This window comes from Pecten maximus, chromosome 5 (genome assembly GCF_902652985.1).
Source record: "Pecten maximus chromosome 5, xPecMax1.1, whole genome shotgun sequence".
Taxonomy (NCBI): domain Eukaryota; kingdom Metazoa; phylum Mollusca; class Bivalvia; order Pectinida; family Pectinidae; genus Pecten; species Pecten maximus.
In genome coordinates this window covers 3,361,360-3,385,665 of record NC_047019.1, presented here as the reverse complement: position 1 = coordinate 3,385,665, position 24,306 = coordinate 3,361,360, and the positions used below count along the sequence as shown (strand labels likewise).

Genomic DNA, 24,306 nt, shown 5'->3' with positions numbered 1-24,306 from the left:
CTATAGAACAACCAAGCTATGTACATTAATTTAAAATAGTTATGTAATACTGACGATACAGACACTTATCCTAGCACTTCAGCTAAAGGGACCAACCAACCAATTGTTTTCCCATAGACTTTAGTGTTAACGTTTTGGAGTATTTCATTCAAATTCTTGAATTCAATATGACAATTATGGTTTATAACAAAAGTTTAGGGTCCGATATAACACCTAAAAAAAAAAAAAAAAGGTTGGGTCCTTCAGCTCAAATTTTCTCCAGGGGTAGCCATTTTGAAAATGGGTGAATTTCGCAGTAAAAATTCTCAAAAATCTTAAATGTTTACCTGTTTATTATTACCTGAACTTTTGGGGAAAAAATCAATCGGACTTACGAAATTCATATCAACATTTCTTATTGATAGTTACCTATCAGGCTACATATCTATTTTCTCACTTCATAACATACTGGCCAATCAGTGGCTGTCAGACATTTTATCCTTGGCTCAACTTTCTGTACACAGGGGCGTGTTTCAAAAATATATCTTTTCAATTGGTTGGTTGTTCCCTAAACAGTGGTCGACAAACAACATCATTTTAAAGTATAGTCTCTATAGGCAAAAAAGTCCATTTTCAGAAGTTCTCGTTTTCTAGACACTGATTATTTACTAGCTTTTCATTCGTCAGATGAATCTGTTTACAAAATTTGTTTAGAAATCCTTTCCATATCTCTTCACCTGTAGTACTTCACAACTTTCATTAATCCGAACTGATGCAATCATGAAAAATAACCTTCTGGACACTATTCATTTGGATTTATCTTCCTGATAATAAGACGTCAAACAGCTGAAGATCACATTCATGATATTGTTCAACACTGCAATAATCTGAAATTAACGATCATTTTCCGGTAAGTGAATCAGAACATTGATCATTTAACAGTGTTGATGATGAAACACAAATCATCTATACAACTAAAAGGTCTCATCTTTCTTGACGCTCTGTCCGCATTAACAAGATTTTTTTTCTTTTTTTTTTTTCTTCTTCATTTTATTTCAAATCCGGACGGGTTCTTCACCAACACGTAAATACTAGTATCACAGCTTTCCAGCTTGGTCAAGTATCGTTGTGTAAAACACATTTCCCCCATCATATCAGTTTCCTTTCTGATATGTCACATAAATATCAATTACCTACATATTCATCGAAAACTCTTTCCCACTACCAATAACCCTACAACAAAGCCCAACACAATTCTTATAATCCGATGAAAATCAACAGCCTTAAAACATTGTGGTTACTAAGAATTCGTATTTGCAGTAGACATATACTGTTGTCCAATCAAAAACGCCTTAGCAATAGTCACGTGATACCCATCACAATTACCCGATCATGCGCACTGGTAATTTTAAGTCACAACATCTGAGCGAAAAGTTTGTTTAAGGCCGCCGCGAAAGTTAACTATCGATACATGTCGCTAGGTGTCGCTCTTACACTACGCCACCTAGTGAGCAAGAAAGGGGAACTAACTCTATAGTCTATAAATATGATCATCTTGGATAATCAGGTACTTTATAGGGGCGTTCCATGTACATTTCGTACCCCATCGGGTACAAATACCGGTTTGCTGCGTCCGATCGCACTCCTTGGCCGAACATAGATATACTTGTCTTTAAGACTTCTGTTGTTATCGTATTCGATGACCCTTAGTGGTAGACTCCTTGTCAAGGATTTTCTCCTTTCGGATACCAGGTATCCTGGGCGTCCGGTGTGTTCCGTCCGGACGACGATTTGCTTAGGACGAGTCTTGGGCACGTATATGTACTGTGGTTCCTGAAACAGAGAAGACAATATGTAAGATCACGTGATATGGACTTTTATTTCGTCAGCATCCATTTCATTTTCGTGGATATTATATAAATTCTAGATATCCACAATGTTTTATTAGTGAAGCGCCTCTTTGAATAGAGACACATTACAGGGTTGTCCTGTCCAACATAAGTCTCATTCAACCAGACTCTTGTTGACTGCGTCTACTACGTCACAGTAATAAAGCGTCTAGTTGAACAAGACTAGTCAAACCGGTATAGCGCCCCAAGTTCTCATGAAAATAATATCTTAGAAGGGAATGACTCTTACAAGAAAGGCACATCGATCTGTATTCAATGCACGATATATTTTGTAGTGTGTATACAAAAAACAACGAGTCCTTTCCTTGGTAGACGTAAATTCACAGGACTTTAATGATCTGCACAACACAACTATGTCATACAGAGTCGTGAACCAACTTAAAGATCGTACTTAAGATTTCTTAAAATTCGGTGAGACATGTTTAAACGCCCTTTAGATTCTTAATGGTAAACAGGCTCAAAATCTTCATGAATGCTATTCAAAGATAAAGTTTAATATTTATGTTTGAATTGCATTTGATGTAGAAGAACATCGCGAATTTACATATCCCCGAAAACAAGGAAACAGGAATGATTTTGTTTATTTACGAACAAGTTAAGCTAACAATGCCTGTTTGATAACTGGGCCTTGGCTTATATATTAAATATAAGTAGATTGGATTTTAAATCGTGTACCATATGATGTGTTTATTTGCTATAGATATATGTTGAACACTCGTAGTATAAGTATCCAGAGCTCAATATTACATAACAAAATTTAAATTCCATAGAAAGCTTGTTGAGCATATCGTTCTCGGTCAGCGTAATATAGGCTTAAACTGTTAGATTTGGTCACTTACTGGTTTACCGCTAACACGACTCCTACTCACAGGGACTTGAGAATTTGTTACAGTCTACATGTATTTGGATCTTCCCTAGTGTAAATAGCACATTTTGAGACGTTTTAGGGGGCTAGATTAAAATTCGGTAAAATTGACACTCTGTATATATGAACACCGGGGGTGTCATTTTTATCAAATTTTAATCTAGCCCCCCAAAACGTCTCAAAATGTGTTATACACACTAGGGAAGGTCCAAATACATGTAGACTGTGACAAATTCTCAAGTCCCTGTGCTCCTACAGCTGAGTGCGTACCAAATACAAGTATACGCCAACTACAGCACTATAGAGGTGTTTGTTCGATTATAAGAATAAATGAACAATATTTCTCAAGAATTATATCGACTCGGCGGTTGCTCTTTGTTTACTTTTATTTATTTTGTTTTGTATGCAAACATACAACGCAAAGTTTAGCCTTCATTATCTTCACAAAGAACTTCCATAAAATAAATAATTCAAAGTTATTAAAAGCTCTTTAGAGGCTTTGCATTACTTTCCATGGAGTCAAACATCACAATGCGGTTACTTAACGCCGATAAGAAATTGCTGACCATTATTATATACAGCCAGTATTATAACTAGTCCAATAATATAAGACTTCGAAGGCTCGACAAATAACAAAATGTACATAGCTGATAATAAATTTTAAAAATCACGATATGAACTTTCGAAATATTGTATTATAAGACTAATATTAGAACCAAACCAGAGATTCGCAATTTCGCAATACCAACTTAAAGTTGTAGTACAATGATAAAATATATGGATAAGTTACTATATATAATTATGTATGTTTATTAACATATCAAATTGTTATTGATGAAATATAATAGTCACATTTACCTTTATGTATGAATGTGATGTATCAAGAGAAACTTAACCAACATAATTTTTCAAACCATTACCAAAGTTAGTGCCATTTGGTTATCAATTAATAATTATTCGACAGGATGATCATATTTAACAGCAACAAAGTAATAACAGTAGAGTAAAATTTAAATTCTTATCGTAAAACTGTCCTATTCTACCAATTATAGTACGACACACGCTTCATAACAATATTATGACGTCATGAATAGATGACGTCACACTATATTTTTGTGAAGAGAGTACCGATCGAGTAGAAATTAGCACGTGTTAAAGGGAAAGTGGTTTTAGGTATCGCTCTTCTCTAGTGAACTATAAGTTATGTGATTAATAAAAAAAAACCAAAAAAAAACAAAAAAAACAAAAAACAAAAACAAAAAAAAAACAAAAAAACAAAATCTCGCGTTTGTGTCATTGTTAAATCTGATGACATATCAAATGCTGAATTTATACAATACAGTGTATATTCTAGATTAACATTGACACTCGTGCGAGATTATTTATCTATGTACTATATATAGGAAATCCGCTTGGTTTAAAGAGATTTTACAGAAATTTAACGTAGCTAAGTGGCCCCCCCCCCCCCCCCCCCCCCCCCCCCCCCCCCCCCCCCTCCTGCGGTACGTTTTCAATATCATTATCATGGACTATAGGTAACTTAGTGAATTAAGGTTCAATACCGAGAGTGTGAAGAGATAACATGTATTAATTGACAATAAGGTGTTTTAAACCCTGAACGTTAAATCACCAAATAACTGAAGAATTCTGCCATTATTGATTAAACGACCTTCAGTGTCAAAATCTTTAAATTTAAATTTTAAATATTGTCACTGCAAACATATGGATTTCACTTTCAGCACGCCATTTCCACCCCATAGCACAGTAAACACAGGGACTAGATACTTCCGTCAGAGTATGTAAACTGTATCCCAACGATCAATACAATAATACACGTATAAAATACGCCTGGTCCCTGTGCTGGTGAAATACTGTGCTGGTTTTCAGTGTCACACCCACATATATTATGAGGGAGGTCACAGAATTCAATTCCTAACCGAAATAACTTTCAAACTGTAATCGGATCACTTTATCCCTCTGCAGATCTACATTGTCCTTTTAATCATAAGTATTTTTGGAGTATGTAATTATCCAAAATAACTGGTAAAACGAGCCGTCCGGTTTTTCTTTTCGTTATTTAAATTCTTCAATGTATTGTTAGTTTAATTATATGCAAGACAAAGCTCTGAATTATTATCTTCTTGTTATCGTATTACATCTTCTGTCCATTATTTTGTTTTACTCTTCATGAAAGTTATGTTTGACTGCTCGTTCAAATTTTAATCTAGGTAACTATTTATAGATGTCATGAATACATTTTTGTGTTGGTAAATTATTGGTAAGTTAACTAATTATTGAACATCTTAGGTAACGGTTTTCTTAAGAATCGTGACTGGCAAAAGGGCAAATACTACCTAGCCTGAGAATAGAATCTCTTTTGTCTATTCAATCAAGTTTAAAGTTATTTTTTACTAAGGTTTTTAATTATACATATGTTACAAGGTTGGGGTAGCTTGAGAAGTACAGATATGTCACAAGTATCAAAGATACTGTTAAATATTTAGTCTATCGGCGAGATACGTGGCAGTTATATCAGTATGAATGCCACATCTATGAAGTTTTGAATGCAGGAAACTAATAATTGATCAAGCTTCGTAGCCAAGATAGTGGTTTGTTCGAAGGAAGAATCCGGCGGTTGGTCAAAAGTAGAAGTTGTTGGTTCACTGATAAAAAAAAAATCAAAACCAGAAGCTAGTGGTTAGGCCTAAGGTCCGGTTGGTCAAAAGAAAAGTTGTTGATTCATAGAACATAGAACAAACAAACAAAACAACAACAACAAAAAAACAAAAAAAAAACAAATACAGATGCTAGTGGTTGGTTCAAAGACAGAATCCAGCGGTTGGTCAAAAGCATAAACAAGTGGTTAGGCAAAGCCGAAAAATAACAGGGTTGTCAAAAGCAGAATGCAGCTACTAGTCAAAACCAGAAAATACTGGTGGTCAAAAGCAAGTCTATTTGTTGTTTAAAAACAGAAACCATCTACTTATTTACTACCGATTGGTAAAAAAAAAATAATAATTAAAAAAACAACAACAACAAAAAACAAAAACAAAAACAGCGACGGACTCGATTGGTTTACTATCACAAATGAAATAAATGTTGGATGAAAGATTGTGTATGTTTCGTAGTGTGATATATCAAAACAACTACACTTGACACCTGATAGTGATCCAGGTCACCACGTAAAATGTGAGTGACCAGTCACGTACAAAGTATATAACACGTGGAATACATTCCCAGAATGCATTCGTGTCAGTTAAGTAGCATACCCCCTTAAGTAGTTTTGGATGAATTGTCACACATTCCATGCATTAATAACACGTTTGCACGATTAATCTTGTTGCCTGTCACAAACATCAATATGGATTTTACTGTATTGATCGACGATGAGGCATGTTGACAGACACTTCTCCCCACTTCCGCATCAGCATCAGCAGCCTGACTTTGTTTATGTACGATCGATATTGGCTAATGCATACAAGCGTATCGACGTGGAACACTGATTAAAGTATACACCTGGATACAGGTATCATTTTCAACCTAACAACGAGATAGATCACGCATCGCTTAACTGCCGGGAAAATGTTTACACGCTATCATACTCGCAAATATAGTGCTTCCTAAAATGCATGCAATACGTACGATTAGAATGAAAAAGGATAACAAAATACTCCCATCCCCGCCATATATCCCCGCCCCCACCATACCCCACACCCGCCTGAAAATGGGGGTTCCACTGAACTTGTCAGTGCCAATCTTGCAAACACTCCTGGTAACAAGCTAATTGTCGTTAGAGGACAAACTCTTAGATGGTTTAAATTTGAAACAAGGTGTAAGTGATTTGAAAATCGTCAAACAAAATTGATAATTGCTTAACGTTACCGGCTTTGGGGATGATGTTGTCAATTTATCTCATTTTTTGAGGGGGTTGGGGGTAATGGGGATTTAACTTACCTCTATTTTAGGGGGAGGGGGTGTCGGTGTCCGAGGTGGTGAAGGGGCCGGGATCACCACAATCGGAGACGGTTCCTTTGGTTTGGGGGTCTTCGGTGGCCTACTCTGGGTGTAGGCTTGGCGCGTGTTCACTCTGGTCTGTGTGAATGCGTCCCTGGTCGGAACCTTTTTTGGCGCAGGGGCAGTGTAGTTTGTTGTCATCTGTACCCCAACATGTCGAACTTTTTTGGGAGGAGGAGGGGGAGCGGGCTTTCGCCTTATAATGACCGGCTCGGAATAATTTTCGTCGGACATCCGGTAATCACAGAAAATCTTTCCGTCCTTTTCATATCGTCCCACCTCGACAAGTCCCGGGGACTGGGCCCGGTACCCCCCAGACTTAGCCAAGGCAGACTGTGGTCTGCGCGTGCTACCTCGGGACCGACCGTATACGTAATCCTCTACCCATGCTTCCTTATCCGTCATGACGTCATCACGAACTACGTAACGACGCTCATCGTCGGTGTATGCGTCCGAATAATAATAGTTCCGATTTTGAGACCGGACACTGTTTTGTCTTGAAGTCCGCCTATTTCCACTTCGAGACATTTTGTCTGATTTTCCTAATTAACAAATTAATCCAAGAAACTTTTGAAAATATTCACATCATTCCATGCACCTTTTTTTTACCACACCTTGGGTATCCACGTCATCCGTGAATTCTAGTGATCCGTGTTGAATGTTTTAGTACCTTGACTGTATTACGATAAAGATTAATATCCTGTCGTCAAACTCGGCTGTCACTAAGGTGTATGTCCCACAACTACTGTTGACGTGTGTATTTCATCTGAGAAATGTTCAATATTTGGTTAAGTATTTTACAGTTCTTCACTAATGCCTTGTTTGCTTGCCACCCGTACACACATCGATCAGGTAGAGCCTCGTACAGCCTTGGGTCCAAGGTATATATATATACATCGCCCGGCGACTGTGGCCTTTAAAGTCTTACCATTCCATAACGATTTAGGATGAATTTGGATTAATGTCAATGGAAACAGCTAGGTGAAATCCGAAAGTGTACATTGTTGTAGGTGTATACAGCTAATTATATAGCATAAGTACCCTACAATGCCATGGATATTGTGTATGAAAAGTGGTTTTAAGATGTAGGCGGTCAAATATCATATACAAATCAACCTGTGTACAATGGGTCGTCGATACTCTACACCTTAAAGGATATCACATCGCAATTTCGCCTTGGATGAATTCCTCGGTGAAAACGCATCATTAATATTTGAACATTGTAAACACGTTTCCTTATACAAATCGTTCCTCCTCTGAAAGTCACATTGTTGATGAATGTTATCAATGTGTAAAAAGATTTAATAAGAATGCTTTGGTGATTATTGAAAAACCTGTATAACAGGATTTCTACTCGAGTCGTGAATGTAGTGTTTACAATATTTTAAATCTCCTTTTAGATAGGCGACAAATATATTACTTTTTGATGGCAATCTAATTGATATGTAGATGCCCTGTCGCCATGGCAACGCTCATCAAACGCATGCGTAAACCATGTTTGTTCGACCCTCTAAATGTGGGGGATTACTAGGACACACATGTATTCAGTGTTACGTAATCCACACTGCAATTCTTTTGATGGTCATTGGATTGATATGTAGCTGCCCTGTCGCCATGGCAACACCCATCATGTGCATGTATAAACCATGCCTGTTCGATCCTTTAAATGAGGGGATTACAAGAACCCATGTAAATATGTTATGTAATCCACAATACATTTTATAAGTCGATATCGATCTCCGAGGATTATTTATCTAATCGGGCATTTGCGAAAGGTCTTCTGCACAATCGTTAATCTCCGTTTCTTTCCGACAAGGTTTTCTGTACAATCGTTAATCTCCGTTTCTTTCCGACAAGGTTTTCTGTACAATCGTTAATCTCCGTTTCTTTCCGACAAGGTTTTCTGTACAATCGTTAATCTCCGTTTCTTTCCGACAAGGTTTTCTGTACAATCGTTAATCTCCGTTTCTTTCCGACAAGGTTTTCTGTACAATCGTTAATCTCCGTTTCTTTCCGACAAGGTTTTCTGTACAATCGTTAATCTCCGTTTCTTCCCGACAAGGTTTTTTTCGCATAATCGTTTATTCGAGTTGTATTCATAGGTCAAGAATTTCTTTAAATACTTGTCAAAAGCGCCAGAAATAAGGCATATATTCAATATTTGTCTACTTTTTGTGTGTATAGATGATTTTTGCTTTGATAGCTAAATACCAATATTTGCTGAACTATTTTCCTCAATATTTATTTCTCACCCTAATTTAAAGAACTTTCAGACGAATTTCATCATTTTTTTTTTTTCAATTTGGAATCCAGGAGATAACAAAATATCAGTAATGGTAATTTATTTGAAGTGAATGATACATCATTAACAGAACATATAAGAAGGTTTCCACTTCACTTCAAAGTTTCACTCGTTTAATTGCGACAACCCCCGGAAAACTCGTCTCATAAGCCGGTTTTTAGAGTATCTTTCCAGTGCCATAACAATCTATATACAGTATTCTCATAGTCTAATAATTTCTGCTTGATACAAGTAAAAGGCTATGACGTCACTCATGTATTCCTAATTATGACTGGTCATTCAGGATAATAAGATCGCTTTAGAAAGTTATACAAAACTGTTATTATATAATATCATGTAACGGTATGAGGAAAATCGTATCAATTTTAAAATCTAAAATAAGATAAGATTTTCCCTGTCATGAAATAAAATGTCATTTTGAAGCAGAAGCGTGTGTGAAACTTGAATGGTGTTAATTTGCATCAATACACATAGAAAGCGTGGTGATTGTCAAATGTTTTAATTAACAACAGTAATGTGCTGACAATGATATACATACTAAAATCAACATACAAATATATGATATATTCTATAAACTTTGGCAATTCATGAAACTCTTCAAACTCATGATTGTCAACATAATTTCATGATTGTCAACATACTTATCCCGCAATCGGACATCTTCGGGCCTTTTGGGTCTTGTCAGAAAAACCCGAAGAGCCCGAAAAGCCCGAAGAAGTCCGGAAACAACCGGATTTGTTAAAGCAATTCCTTACCCCGTTTTTTCTTGGCATAATTAGTTCCCGTTTTTTCTTGGCATAATTAGTTTTATGTACTATATAAACATATTTACATATTGAACAATAAAGCTTATATTTTATCTACATGATCTATTCTATATTAAAACTGCCCGACATGATCTATTCGGTTAAAGCAATCAGTACATATAACCGTACCTCGTTAGTCCGGACACTAATACATTTACCGGAAATAGTATTATATAGTCATATTGACAACTCAAACGAAAGATAATTATTAAATTCAATTACTCCGATTTAAGAAAAAAACAACGATTAATTGAGTTATTTGATTAATAAAATCGAATTACATTTATAATGTATATATTTCCGGATATTATCATATCGGATAAACAGATTCCGGATTAGCGAGGTACATCTTAATAACGGATGGGGTTACAAGCTTACTAGCGTGTTGAAATAAACGATACAGCTCATTATATAAAATAAACAACAGTTCCCGGGAAGAGGAAAAGTGATTTTGATTATTAATAAAACGTTCAAACGACCCCAATTAACAGTCGCATGACGTATTTTCTAAAAAATACAATACCTTGATTAAAGATATTAAGATAATGTCTGTTATACAAAGTTAAATCATGAAACAGGGACCTGTAATATAATATATATATATGAATAATGAGAAAACAATTTCACAGGGTTTTGGTAAAATAGAGGAAATACAACCGTCACCAATTAGTACGATTTTTCAATTATCCAATATTAGCGTTACGCTGGTAACCATGAACAGCGATTTATCTTCCATCAATAGTATTAATAATCCCTGTAGTTAAAAAAAATCATTTTAGACTTCCAGGTTTACTGTGATCCAAGGGAGTTTTGTGAATACCTATATCTAAATCTATACTAGAGGCAATTCAATTTGTCTGGCTTATAATTTGAAATTAAGCGAGACGATATATATGTATATCTAAAACTAAAATTGCCTAATAATTTTAAAAAAAAATGCACATCATCGCTAGCCAAGGGTGTTCAACGACCCCCCCCTCCCCTCCCAACTTTTTTCCCGTCGTATTAAACATCCTTGGTTAGCGATGCACTAATTAGTCCGAGTCAATTTCTCTCTATACATTTTATAAGCTACGGGTACTTGTTTCTTCTTCCTAGCAAATCGGGACTTGATGTAAAGAAACTTGTCGTCATCACTTGCACGTCTGTTATGCTCGTACACCTTGACGGGAATATGATGATTGCGGTGATGCTCAACCTTCATCCATCCTCCTCCCACGCGAACCATCACCGACTTAGTCTTGGGGATCTGAAAATGCACGGGAAGGATATACCAAATTAATGTAAACAAATAAATCACATAATTGATATACGTCATACGGATCAAATTCGTTAAACCGGAAATTTCTTACTCATCCGGATTAACGGTTCATCCGGATTACCGAAACACAAAATTGCGGGAAAATTATATTTCAAAGTACAAGTGACATGAAAGTGACGTCTTTGTTTTTCGGAGTTACAAGGCTCGCGTTAACTTAAATATAATGACTCTCGTTAATACAGACGTCCTCCAACAAAATTAATTATTTCGGATCATATGAGTTCACTCCATGATCAATCAACATGTAAACAAAGGTGGAGATAAGGACTTACCACTGCGGGTACGCGTTCCACGACCTCCATGGGAGGCGTCTCTGGGCGAGGTACCACGATCATTCTTGGACGAGGTTTGGGTGGCGGCGCCGGAGTTTGCGTGCCGGAATTCCTAGTTTTAACTGGAAGTGGTTCCTCCGCAACGTACTTGGTAGTCATCTGTACCCCGACATGACGCATGTGTCTAACTGGGGTCGGAGGGGGCTTCGCCTCTTTCAGGCGATAGTTGTAATAAATCTTGCTGCCCTCCTCTCTTGTTTCAACCTCTACCAGACGGTCCCCGTCCCGGGTACGCATGACCTGTTCACTGAATGCCGACACGGGTCTGCCGACGCGTCGGTTTTCTTGCACACTGTCATGTCGAGCGTACTGCACAAGCTGTGTGCCGACGTCGGACATCGGACGCCCATGGTAACGCGCGTTGTAGTACACAGTGCGTCGGTCGCCCATGTCTGACGCAGCCTGGGTATTTTGTGATGCGTAGTAGCGCATTTGTTCCCTCATTTTGCGTATGGTACCTTCACTTCCGGTCTCGCTATCATAGTTCTCCTCGCCGTCACTTTGGTAAGCAATCCTGGTCGCCGGTCGGCGATCTTCAGACTTTCCGCTACTCATAACATACTCGAGAGTCCGCTCCTCTCGAGTGTTCCGTGTGAGTTTTTTCTCCTTTCGGTGAACTTTTTTCTGCTCCCTTTCATCGCCTGAGTTATGACGATATTCCGGCAGTCGGAGGTCGCTCGCCGACGCCGGACGTCGCCTCAATAAAGCGCGACCTTCATCTTCAGAATCATCTGAAACACTGCGCTTTTCTCGTCTCCGCGATCTCCTAGACGAAGATGCGCGGTGTTCTCGAAGAGGCATTTTTTAAATCCAATGTCTAATTCGTTCGGGCAACGTGACCTTTCACATGTATCAAATGTCATGGATATTGCACTTAATTATAGATTTCAGTATAGATTTCTAGATGAACACACACGGACATTCTCCTATAGACACTGGTGATGATTATATGGCTATAAAGCCGTAGTTCTCAGTTTGTCTGACTTCAAACACGAGATTCACCATGGGTTCGTCTATACCAGTGACAGTAATGGATTTTACTAACCCTCACGGCTTAGCGACCATTCAATCCCGTGTCACGTACCGATGTATATATATATTTGTATATACAATGTATACGTGTAGGTCGATTTCAAGTATACACATGCTCCCAGCCTTAGATCAGACGAGTTTCTCCCGTTTAGTTTTTAAATCAATATTGACCATATCTTGATGGCCTAACAATCGGGTGGGCGACAGTACGGCCACATGTACATAATTGACTATTTGGTACGTGTGTAAGTAACTTGGGGACAACCTGTGCATAGCGACCGCTGTTTACGTGATGTAATCATTTGACAATTACAGTCATCACAATACTCTGCACACCCCGTTAGGCGGTCTTCATTTTGTATGTGAGATGGTACTTAATTCTTACAGGTAGATAAGAATAGGTCCGTATATGTGGTAAAATAATGGTTAAATATCAACCACACTTACAGGTGTTAAAGTGACGAGGAACGTGATGACGTAACGAAAGACAGTATGACGTCAAAATTATTGTAATGTGATCAAGAAGGTATCTTGAGCGGTGGTCGGGTGACACAGTCGTAATACACTTGCCTTTCACCTAGGCGGCCGGGGTTCGATTCCTTGATCAGACGTGAAAAGGGTTTCTCCCTGGTACTTAGGTTTCCTTCCACATTAATTTAGGCCCTCGCGCGCTTCCATACGATCCAACAACCGTGATTGATATAAGTTGATATAACTTATCGTTTCACATTTGTTGTAAAAAATAAAAAGTTTACAATGCATCTTAAATGATTCAAATACATTTAAGACTGACACTGTCCGTTTCATGAAATCGATCTGTAGCGGTAACAAAGGTTCGTCTAGTAAAGGTGACTACAACATAAATCGGGTCGCTTTATAGAGGTACAGTTTTGAGACATGCGGCCGCTTTTGTTCTTAGCAATACAAAGTTTGGAAAAACGTATTTCAGACTCACAAATTTTAGATTTTTGTATCAAATGTTTAAAGCATTTGAAGTACAAAATGTAGTTAATTATCAATAATTATCCAATGGCTTTTCACTTGTAAAATAACTATGTACATTTATATGATCCTCTTCTGAAGTTTGTTTGTATTTCAATATTCTGTTTATGAAATCATCATCATTTGGAGGAAATAAAACAAAAACATTCACTACATAGCACGCGCTGCCATCACATCGAATCAACTCGCGATGTTATTTTTGTCAAACCTTTTAGTTATATTATCTATTTATTTATCTATTATTTATTTTTTTATTTATTCATTCATTTACTTTTATCATCTGTACACCACCTAAGATGTTTCCTAATTAATCATAATAGGCCCTCGGCGAATTAATTATCGGCCGAGGGGGGTCGTTTTTACAACATAACGATATTTATTGTTGTTTATACCCACTATATTTGTGTAACTGTTCCATGTTCTATGTCTATATGTGATCGTATGTAATTTACCTGTGTCTTGATAAAGGGGCAGATTGCCTCGAAAGTTCGACAATTTACTTGTCTGTACTGTCGTTATTACTACTTGACAATTATATATATATATCTACATGTGCGTAGGTGTTTCTCTAGAGACCTTCAGGTGCAAAAGCTACACGTGTATCAGATCATTTAATTGGATATTTCAAAAGGAAATACGTACTGGGTATTTAAACAATTATGGCGAATCGAGTAGCTACACAGGTAAACATATATATATACAGGTGTATTTAAAGGTGGTATTTGTCAGGATGACTAGCAGGCTATTGAGTAACATACAACACAGATATAACGGTACATATTCGTGTTATTCAAATAAAATATAAAGCAAAGGAGTTCATTCCACAACCGACTTACAGAACAAGTCAAGAATGCTTCCATTTAAAACGAGCTTTGCGGGGATTAAGCCATGCTACCGACTAGCGGTGTTCAATCATACGATAAGAAATCATGTCCATGGTCGCGGATACAAGATATTTATGAAATCATCGTCATCGTAATAAATTCTTTCGTATTACTTTGTACGGTGTAGTTTAGTTTTTCAACACATGTGTGTAGGTCATTCAACTCGTAAACAATTTCGTTTCTGTTAACTTATTGTTTTATAATAATGTCTGCTTGAACATTTTGGAAATGGATAAATAAATATAACCTCATTTTGATCTTTACATCAAACCTGTCGTATCTGACACATTTTGATAATTTACCTGTATAATCCGACCAAGATTTCATAAGCAATGGGAGTACAGCGCTATGCCAAATAATGTCGATATACTCAGGGTTTATATAAGACAAGTTTCACTGTAAATAACAATATACTCGACCTTCGTTAGACCAGACCCTTTTGTGGGCCTGGTTACCATGGCCCATTGTAAATATCAGCGAGTTATCTTTTGTACACTTAGGGCGAATTTGTTCTCCTAAAACCAGTTTTAGTTTCGAACCGGTTCTGTAAACTTTCCATTTGTTGAGTAAACCAGTTTCAAACCACATTTAAACTGAAACCGGTTCATTCATTTGTTTCTGATAAACCTAAACTAGTTTATTAAACCATTCAAACCACCACCGGTTGTGGTTTGGAAGGTTTCGTTTCTGAAAACAAGATGGCGAGGAACCCCTCGTCATTTTCTCCGAACCTACGTTCGCAACCGGAACACCTCGCCTCCGTCTGTCTAGTTTAGGAGAAAATGACGAGGTGTTCCGATTGCTAAGTTCGCAGACGGAGGCGAGGTAGGCCAACCCGAGGTTGATCCGAATGTCTGGTATCTAAGACAAACTGCATTTTTTATGACAAGTTATTAATAAAACCATAACTCCATAGATAAATAGATAAATAAATAAATAACTTCACATTGCTGTTTGTTGTTAAACAGCTATTAAATTCTATCACCACACGAATGTCTATTCTGTAAATAAGAATTATCTCCCTTACACTAGCAACACCGAAGTGAAACCGACGCGGTGTAGCTTTCTGCTGTGACAAAATGCGTAATGTACAAAATTAGATTAAAAAAGAAAATTTATTGAAGTATAAAACATAAAACAAAGTTGTTAAGGTTTAAATCAAGCATAAACAAAAAAGATACAAGACATCATTTTGACATCAAAATAAGGAAACATGGCTGTATACTAATATCAATGGAGTTAAAATCTCACGCTCGTTTCCACAATAACGTCAATGAAGGGAAAGTCACAGACAGAACACTGTGTCCTAATGTCAACATAAAATGGCGGAGATTGAGTGGTGGATAGGACAGTGGTGTTAATAGGCGGCCGGGGTTCGATTCCCCGATCGGACGTGAAAATGTATATGGGGATCATCTGCTCGACCACGTGGGACGGTTACCTCCAACAGTAAGACCTCTCGCGCGCTTCCAATCGGACCAACAAGAATTATTGACATAAGCGGGTTAAACTTGTTTCACAATTGTTGTAAAATAAATAAAGTTTACGTGAAGTTAGTCTATATGGCGAAGATATTACGTTTGATCCAGAGCGCTTTATTTTGACAGTCAGATATGTCAGTGTCATCACCAGAAAGTAATAGAGGCTTTAGAACATTATATCCTAGCATTGCGTTGTTGATTGTTGACAGTGTTTTCTAATGGGGTAGTATTATATCACGTGATTGTCATCTGAAAGCATCATGTATCCAATCAACATGCGTCATTATATCACGTGGTGGTCGAATGGCACAGTGGTAACACATTTGCCTTTCACCTAGTCGACTGGGGTTCGATTTTCAGATCGGACGTGGAAAGGTATGGCGTCACCTGCCCGACCACGTGGGTTTTCTCTGGGTACTCCGTTTTCCTCCCACAGCACAATCCCCTCGCACACTTCCATCCGGGCCAACAAGAGTGGTTAATATAAGTAAGTATAACTTGTTTTGCAATTGTTGTAAAATAAAAAAACTTTTATGCGATCACGTGATATATTCACGACGTGGTGCTGATACGGCGTTGACCATATTCATTTTACCTTATTACAGCAAATCCTATACCTTAGACCCAAGAGGTCAAGGCCAGCCACGTCACACCGAGTTTTTCTCAATATACTGTCCTCTCAAAGTGACCACCGTGACTTATGTCCGCCAAACATGTACCAAATTGAACCACTTTTGCCACTGAGATCAGAGTGACCTAATTCTCCCATAAAAATCCACTAACCTACTTCTGACATAGATCACAGTGACTTAATTCTCTCATTTAAGATACACTGACCTACTTTTGACAAACATAGATCACACTGACCTCATTCAACCATAACAGGTTGCTACAGTATATCTGCCCCAGGCATCGGTGACCTGCTTTCGTTATGCCGATATAAGGATAACCGACATTTCTAGTATATAGGTCACACTGACCTATTTCCATCACCGTTTCTTCTCCTACAGAAGTCTTTGCCTCATTGTCGTCGAGGCACTTCCTTTAGTTCCTCTACTTAACGTTGCAGTCCAGCTCGGGCTTTCTCCCTTCTTTGAGAAAAGCTGTGACCTAGGTCGCTGTGACCTAATTATCAAATTCCCTTCCTGGCCATCTTTTGTAGTTTCGGCGTGCACGTGCATGGGTACGTGAAAACGAAGATAGTCTGGGACTTCCATCCACCCTCCTCCTACACGAATCATCGGTAGTCGGTGTCCACACGCTTTTGCCACCTGGAATATATATATATATCAATTTCAGTTTTTCCCGTCTTTTTTTGGTACTGTTTACGACGTTTCAATTGAAATGCTATTTTTGTGGAATATATATCACAGAGCATATTTCGTCACATCTATAATATACAAAAGTAAATCGGACAATCACCCAATGTCCCCCCCTCTCTCTCTTCGAAACTATATTTTAAAAACCAATATGAAAGTATCGTGATTGTTTTATTATCTAATTAACACGAAAAACATCATACTCAATAAACAAAATTCCTTATATAACGCCAAATCTTACTAACAGTAAATTTCCCAGGTTTACAATCATGTATACACGTGTCATATACATGTACCAGTCCACCTTGATGTTTATCAAAAATACTGATCTGATTTAGGTCACCGACTTTAGTTATGTTTAATACGCTGATATGTAATCCAAGATAATCTTTAAATCGATGTAGCTATATAAGGCTCGGCATGTCATACATTCCTTACCTTGCTAGGTGCGCGAACCTTTGCCGTTCCGTCCGTCTTTTCCTTATCCGCCTCTAATTTTATATTCACAACTTCGTCTGCGAATGTCGTTCTTTTGGCACTATTTGAACATTTTCTGTTTGTTTCTTCTTTATCCGTTCTCTCTTCATCTTCCTCCTCTTTTCTACATTCTCTTACTCTGTATTTATTTCCCTTTTGTCCGTTATCTAAGCCATTGTCCGGTCGTCCGCGCGGTGTGTCAATTTGGACGACAATATTATCAGTGGTCCTATGCTCTACCTTCAAGGTGGTGACCCCCGTCCGGTACGTCCTGTGGGCGGTGGCCTGACGGGTATAAGTCACCTCATCGGGATATGACGACCCTCTAGGCCCCGTCTCCCTAATCCGGGGGTCCGTCAGGAGAAATTCAAGGTCATGAAGTGTCGTTTGTGTAGATATATTTTGTGAACGGCCATTTCCGGTCCCACTTTCGCCTCCTTCCTCTACGCTTAGTCTTCTTGAGATTTGCTTTTCTCTTTTAGGGACTGCTCGTTTCACAACAACTGTCCGTGAGCCTGTGTCATTCAAAGTGATGGTGACGTTCTCTGGAGGGTCCGGTGGTTTCCGTTTCCGGCGAACTTTATGTCGGGATTTCCGTTTAGGCATAGTCGGTAACATGTATGACTGATTAGGCAAATGAAGTTTCCATTGTTTGAGTTCTTCACACAGCTTCATCTTGAGAGCATCAATGTCCTTGAATTCGTCCACTTTTGCAGATTAAACTGGACGCTAACGAGAAAATGTTATAGTAGTGACTCGTGCTCACGCGCTTCTGACAATCACTTTCGGACTGATATTAATCCAACGTTTGTAATCCTGTACTTGGAGACCGTAAACACATTTAAATAATCCATGTTGGAAGAGCTGGTGTTAAAGTATATGTTATATTGTAATCAATGTCAAATTTCGATCAAAATTCACGCGATTTCTATAGAATACTTAATTTGCCAAATTAGGGCACTTACGGTTCCAAGGCTGCGTATATAATACGAGGCATGGTTCCGAAGGACCTACTTGTTACAAACATATACGCGACCCAGGGAATAATTATACACATTTAAACCCGTCACACTTCGGCGGTTAAAAGGCTTGGTAGGGACGTTTATTGGTAAATAGGGTCCGCCGAGGGGGTCAAGATAATTCAAACGTAATTGAACCCACAGTTTTTATGAACATCTCCAATTACACACGTGTACACGTAACAACAACACACGTGTGTACAGAACCGATGTAATCCGACACCATGCTTGGTAGAGGGCAAATGTACAATAACAGCTTAAGTAATCGATACCGATCAGTCAGTCAATGGGCGATATTCAAACAGTCACTGTTATTGAACTCTCTCATTAAATGGCTCTTCATCCCCGAATCGATTGCGACAACATTCGGAGCACCTCTAATTATAGTTTTATCCGGGTTCCACGCCCCTTATCATAATCGTATGTATACTCCATTTCAGTCCAGTGAAGGTCATTGATAAAAGTTAATATTTCATATCATCCAATTTTCTGGATAAAATGGTCACATGGAAGCTTACTAGGAACACAGAGTTGATATTGCGTATATGACGTCATATTGATTATGACGTCACAATGCCCCAATATTTCCCCTGTAACCAAGATAAATCAGCAATCAAGTTTGATATCTAGTATGCGAATTAAGGAAGAAATTTGTTCGATATGGTGATATATCAACCTGATAGCATCTGAAACATTGACCTCGGGCTTCGCCTTCTGTTAATATTATTCTACCAGGTTGATATACCACCATATTGACCTTACCAAAGGTCCATAATTGATCATTATAACTACATCGGCGTACAGCTGCAGAATCCTGATTCGGTAATCCGGAAACCTTGATGCTATGGACCCTTTTTTAGTTTTTTTGTGTGAAAACTTTTAAAAAAAAGGCTATTTCTGTATTGATAATCCGTACATTCGTTATCCGGATTTGGCGATTCTACTGTTATTCCCAGAAAGTGATATATTTCCGGATATCTGGTTTATCGGATATTTTACCATTAGGACGCACCTATCACTATTAAAAGAATGTTTATGCAAATTATTTTGTGTCAAAGTGTACGCCCACGTTATGATGGTGAAGCATATCAATGTGAAGTGTTTCATATTAGTTTAAAGCCGACAAAGAGTAATTATGGTCGATTGAAAACAGAGACGTGTATATCAGATATACACGTCTCTGATTGAAAACAAGAATATATTGTTGTTTGTTTTCTATAAGTTCAATACATTAAATTACGCACTCCAAAAATTTAAGCTTATCTTTTCATCTTCTGAATTAAAGGTGAATAAATTAAATAAATGATTAAGTGTATCCCAGAGTAATTATATCGTGATTTATTTTGAGATCATAATCTGAGAGTAAAATACATAAAACCTGGCGAAATCCATCCGTGAACAAACTTATACAGTTATTTTGAAAGTGTTGATAATATTTATGATCTTCGTAAACTCGCTAGATATACATGTATATTTGAGGCTAATGAGGCACGAGTACATTTGTATATCGACATGTGATGATGATGATGATGATGATGATGATGATTGATGATGATGAGCCTTCTGTTACATGTATTTCTCTCTTAGTTTACGAACAATACACATCTTATAATTTGTTTATATGTATCTGTGATATGTAATATACCTCTGTTTGTATTGTTATCAATTCTGTAATTGGATCCTCGGGTCTGATGATTTAATATACAATAAATGAAGTATTGATTTTAATTTCAGTGTCTACAAGCCTTTGATTTTTAACCACTATAAAAGCAAAGTGTATTAGTCATAAGTAAAACAACCGAAAATGTTGTTTATCTGTCATTTAAGATTCGAAACTTGTTATCAGCGTGAATCCCTATTGTATTGTAACCAATGGGGATGTCAATATTTACTTAATAAAGACGACAGGTTAAAGTACTCGATAAATTACTGATAAGAAACCGGATGTTCGCACTTCGAAGATAGTAATTTTGACTATCCAAACATTTTATCAATGTTAGCTGTTATAGTTGTTATGTTTTTATGTCTGGTTATCGATATAACTATCATGCATGTAAGATAATCTTCGAAGGTATCTTTGTAGGAATGCACGCATTTGTAGTTGCCAATCTCTGCCGGAAGTTACGAAAGCATGGAGCGGACCGCAAGGCTCTCTGGGAGAATTTGTTGTGGTTTCGTGCAAACTTTGAAGTTAAATTGTTAACCATGTATTTACGAATAATGACTGGTATTAACAAGTAGTTTTTGTATTTTAATATCAACGGATCCCGCCATTGACGGGGGTTGGCTTCCTGGGTTTTTTTTTTTATCAGAAAACTCTTATTTCACTAGTTAAATATACAACATAGTCATTTTGAGTGTTTAAGCTCACTTAAGACCCCTTATTAAAAAAATATCAACTCGTTTCAAAATTGTATTCGTAGCAGTGAAAGTAATTATTTCATCATATCATAAATCCAATTATCACGAAATACAAAAACGAATCATACCTAAGCTTGTTACCAAATCCTCTTGTATACTTTTGATTTATTGTATCGTATTACTTATTCTCAAATAAATATTGTTTAAACTAAAGTTGGTAAAACTTGCTGACCAATCCCTTTGTCATTTTTGTCAATAAAATATGTTTAAACTAAACTAAGAATGGGCAGGTATTTAAAGCTACATATATTAATATGCAAATAGGCAGAGTGCAGCAGACAAGATGAATTAAGCTTATAGCAGTATGTATGTACTATATATCTATATATGATGGCACATTAAAAACTGATCCAAAACATACCTTTTCTTGCTAGCAGGGTAGCTATGCTGTATAATAATGAAAAATGATAATAACAAAACTGTTATTCGGTATTAATTTTCTACACTAAAAAAGAAATATGTTTCCGCTTTCCGTCCAGTATTTAAGCACAGATGTTAATTAGTATACGCTATTTTAGGTATATTTACTATTGAATGCTTAATATGCTACCAGTTTGTAAACTTTGATCAAAACGATTTATAAAATTTCAAATTATAATGATATTTCATTTTATTCATGTGTCACACTTTTCTTTTTACACAATATTTACAATTTCTTAAAAATATTCTAACATAGTAAAATTCCTAGCCATAATTGCCTGATGAAACACGATTTTTTTTTTTATTTCTTGAAGACTGAGAGCGGAAACACAACCATTATTTTGTTTGCCATAACTCAAACACAGGGTCTCGACACGATTTATTTGCGATAGTCCTGGCACTATCAGTTATAAACTGTGTCTACTGGTGAACTGGGACTCTTGGCAGACGGCAATGAATATATTTGTAAAAGTAAAAATGTTGTAAATAATGAACATCGCTATTTCGAAGTCGCATAACTCGAGTTTTCCCATTAAAACGAATTTGTAGATTTTTAAGTCATTCGGGTGATACATAGCTACCTGGCATTTACAAATATTACGGTCCATGCGACTTCGAAACATCGAGGTAGACTAAATATTTAAATATGTACATGTATATATATAATGCAATTAATTTTTTTATGGAACTAAGCTCTAGGTGAAGTTTACCGTCTTCAGTGACCTTGACTGGTGACGTCACTTTGGTCAGAATAGAGTCCTAAGGATTCTATATCAGAGGAACACTCGCTGACCTAATGAAAAATGAAAATGTCCGCCAAGATGTCATATATACTAAACTAAATCATAACAAATCAAAATTGCTAAACGAAACAAAACATGCATGCACGTGCATTCGTTAGCTTTAAATACAACAGCTATATATTACATAGTAAGTTACTAAATTTAATGTTATTTTAACAAAGATGATATGGCTGCCATAGGTTCGATATTGTTCCGATTATATTGAAAACTATCGCACGTTCGAATTTTAGTATATGTTTAAAAATAAACCATAAAGACATGTAAATATAAAATAGCATTTTATAATATGTTTTACGAAATGTTCCTTATGACGTCATCATATTGTTCCTTGTGACGTCACGCCGGTGACATGGCATGTATACATACCTTTGTTTTCCTACTGATGACGTAGATAGGCTCGAACGTATCTATTGCTCCCATGGACGTTGTGCCATCAACATAATGAAGAATCTCGGTGTAGTTTTTTGGCTTTGAGACGCCCCCTGGGCCTTTTCCTTTTGAACCTTCACACGAATTTTCACTTATATCGAGGTCATCGAAACTCTTGTACATGTATGTGTCGGTATCATCAAGGCGCTTAATCCTGCTGCTTTGTCTAGGACTTCTACTGAAAACGGGGATCGGCTCATAAGGTTGTTTTAAACAACTTACAGATCTGTCCATATTTTTCCTTTTATACACCACAGTTTCAGATGGCTGTTCCTTGACTGGACGTTTTGAAGATCCATTGATATTTGGATCCAACAATAAATCCAAGCCAATCCATCGTTTTTTGTGTTCTGTTGATGGTCTCGGAGAATGTGACGATTGACTCCGCAAAGTCGTTCGATTGTCTTTTTTAACCTGATTGTGGTATAAAATATCAACCCCGGAAGATAAAGAAAGCTGATTTTCTAGCCAAGTTTCCCGTCGTCGGAATCCGGCTTTCGGCCGGAGTTTTTGGTTCCGTATAAACTTAATGGCCCGGCGAGTTGACTTTGGAACTTCTTCCTTTACACCCTCGACCTCCTCTCCATCCGTCAAAACTAACGAGGACGGCAACAGTTGGTCTAGTGTTGTATACGGTTGCCAGCATTCAAAAGTGGCCATCTTTGTTTCTCGAAATGAAAGTAGAGCGTCCAAGCGAGGTAGATTATGTTGAGAGAAACTTTGTTAAAATAAGGTGATTAGAGCAGTTGAATACACACCGTATGCCTTGGACCGACCAACACTGACCAGGGGTCAATTAGACTTTGATCAATCCTATCGAAAGGGATATAAAACACAAACGTATCTCGTATCCCTAGATCCAGGTACGTGGGCTGTTGGTAACGAACGTGTAAGATTGTCGTTTAAATTCCTGAATACCTGAGGGCTAGCTACAACGAAGGTTCATATAAAATTATTCTAGAGCTGATAGCACTACGGACCGCCACAGGGGAATGTTAGTCGTCTACCTGCCCTCGTGATAAAATGTCATTACATTACGACACTTACAGGTAGGGTGAAATATACATCAACTACAGACTATAAACACAAACAATTGTGTATTGTCACCTGAGAATAACAATATCGATATACAAAGCCCCCATTCACAAAAACAACACATTTGCATAACCATAAATGAAATATTAAAATTGAAGATTTAAGAACATGTGTATCGATGTTCGATAAGGCCAGCATTATTCTAAAGTTATGAACAGAAAGATCTAACAAAATATTTGAAAAGTCGCGAGCATATCATTCTATAGTTAGATATACGACATTTCTTTATCGGATGATAGTTGAAGCTAATTTACATATAAATATATACTATTTTTTACAAAGTACGCCGAACAGACGGTGTTTCAATTTATAGGGCAGTTTATCAATCGACCTTATTTACCACTGACAATTCAGTGAAACAATTTGACGGTTTGATCAACAAGAATAAAACCCGC

The 24,306-nt window shown here is 37.2% G+C and overlaps 3 protein-coding genes across 7 annotated transcripts; all 3 read right to left on the bottom strand.

Annotated features, from left to right (window-relative positions):
* Positions 1-963: 963 nt before the first annotated feature.
* Positions 964-23,877, bottom strand: LOC117326876 (uncharacterized protein UU046-like). 5 transcript variants are annotated; one of them, XM_033883671.1, is made up of 4 exons: positions 22,754-23,877; positions 22,295-22,377; positions 21,526-21,551; positions 964-1,812 (listed from the first exon to the last, which is right to left on the bottom strand). In XM_033883671.1, the coding sequence occupies exons 1-2, from the start codon at positions 23,474-23,476 to the stop codon at positions 22,300-22,302; spliced, it is 801 nt and encodes a 266-aa protein (XP_033739562.1). In that variant the 5' UTR covers positions 23,477-23,877; the 3' UTR covers positions 964-1,812; positions 21,526-21,551; positions 22,295-22,299. The 5 variants fall into 5 exon arrangements, with proteins under 5 accessions (XP_033739562.1, XP_033739561.1, XP_033739558.1 ...); XM_033883670.1 differs by lacking the exon at positions 21,526-21,551 and having other exon boundaries at positions 22,754-23,875; XM_033883667.1 differs by lacking the exon at positions 22,295-22,377 and having other exon boundaries at positions 22,754-23,854.
* LOC117326875 lies at positions 10,875-12,629 on the bottom strand. The gene is made up of 2 exons (XM_033883665.1): positions 11,470-12,629; positions 10,875-11,125 (listed from the first exon to the last, which is right to left on the bottom strand). The coding sequence occupies exons 1-2, from the start codon at positions 12,328-12,330 to the stop codon at positions 10,907-10,909; spliced, it is 1,080 nt and encodes a 359-aa protein (XP_033739556.1). The 5' UTR covers positions 12,331-12,629; the 3' UTR covers positions 10,875-10,906.
* Positions 15,544-19,091, bottom strand: LOC117326877. The gene is made up of 2 exons (XM_033883672.1): positions 17,686-19,091; positions 15,544-17,199 (listed from the first exon to the last, which is right to left on the bottom strand). The coding sequence occupies exons 1-2, from the start codon at positions 18,397-18,399 to the stop codon at positions 16,933-16,935; spliced, it is 981 nt and encodes a 326-aa protein (XP_033739563.1). The 5' UTR covers positions 18,400-19,091; the 3' UTR covers positions 15,544-16,932.
* Positions 23,878-24,306: the final 429 nt, after the last annotated feature.

Excerpts from the sequence above, each read along its gene's own strand:
- LOC117326875 (XM_033883665.1), bottom strand. The coding sequence starts at position 12,330 with ATGCCTCTTCGAGAACACCGCGCATCTTCGTCTAGGAGATCGCGGAGA. Across the intron at positions 11,126-11,469 it reads TGGAACGCGTACCCGCAGTG|ATCCCCAAGACTAAGTCGGT; the intron begins GTAAGTCCTTAT and ends GTGCATTTTCAG.
- LOC117326877 (XM_033883672.1), bottom strand. The coding sequence starts at position 18,399 with ATGAAGCTGTGTGAAGAACTCAAACAATGGAAACTTCATTTGCCTAAT. Across the intron at positions 17,200-17,685 it reads AGGTTCGCGCACCTAGCAAG|GTGGCAAAAGCGTGTGGACA; the intron begins GTAAGGAATGTA and ends TATATATTCCAG.
- LOC117326876 (XM_033883666.1), bottom strand. The coding sequence starts at position 23,476 with ATGGCCACTTTTGAATGCTGGCAACCGTATACAACACTAGACCAACTG. Across the intron at positions 1,813-22,753 it reads TCATCAGTAGGAAAACAAAG|GAACCACAGTACATATACGT; the intron begins GTATGTATACAT and ends TCTCTGTTTCAG.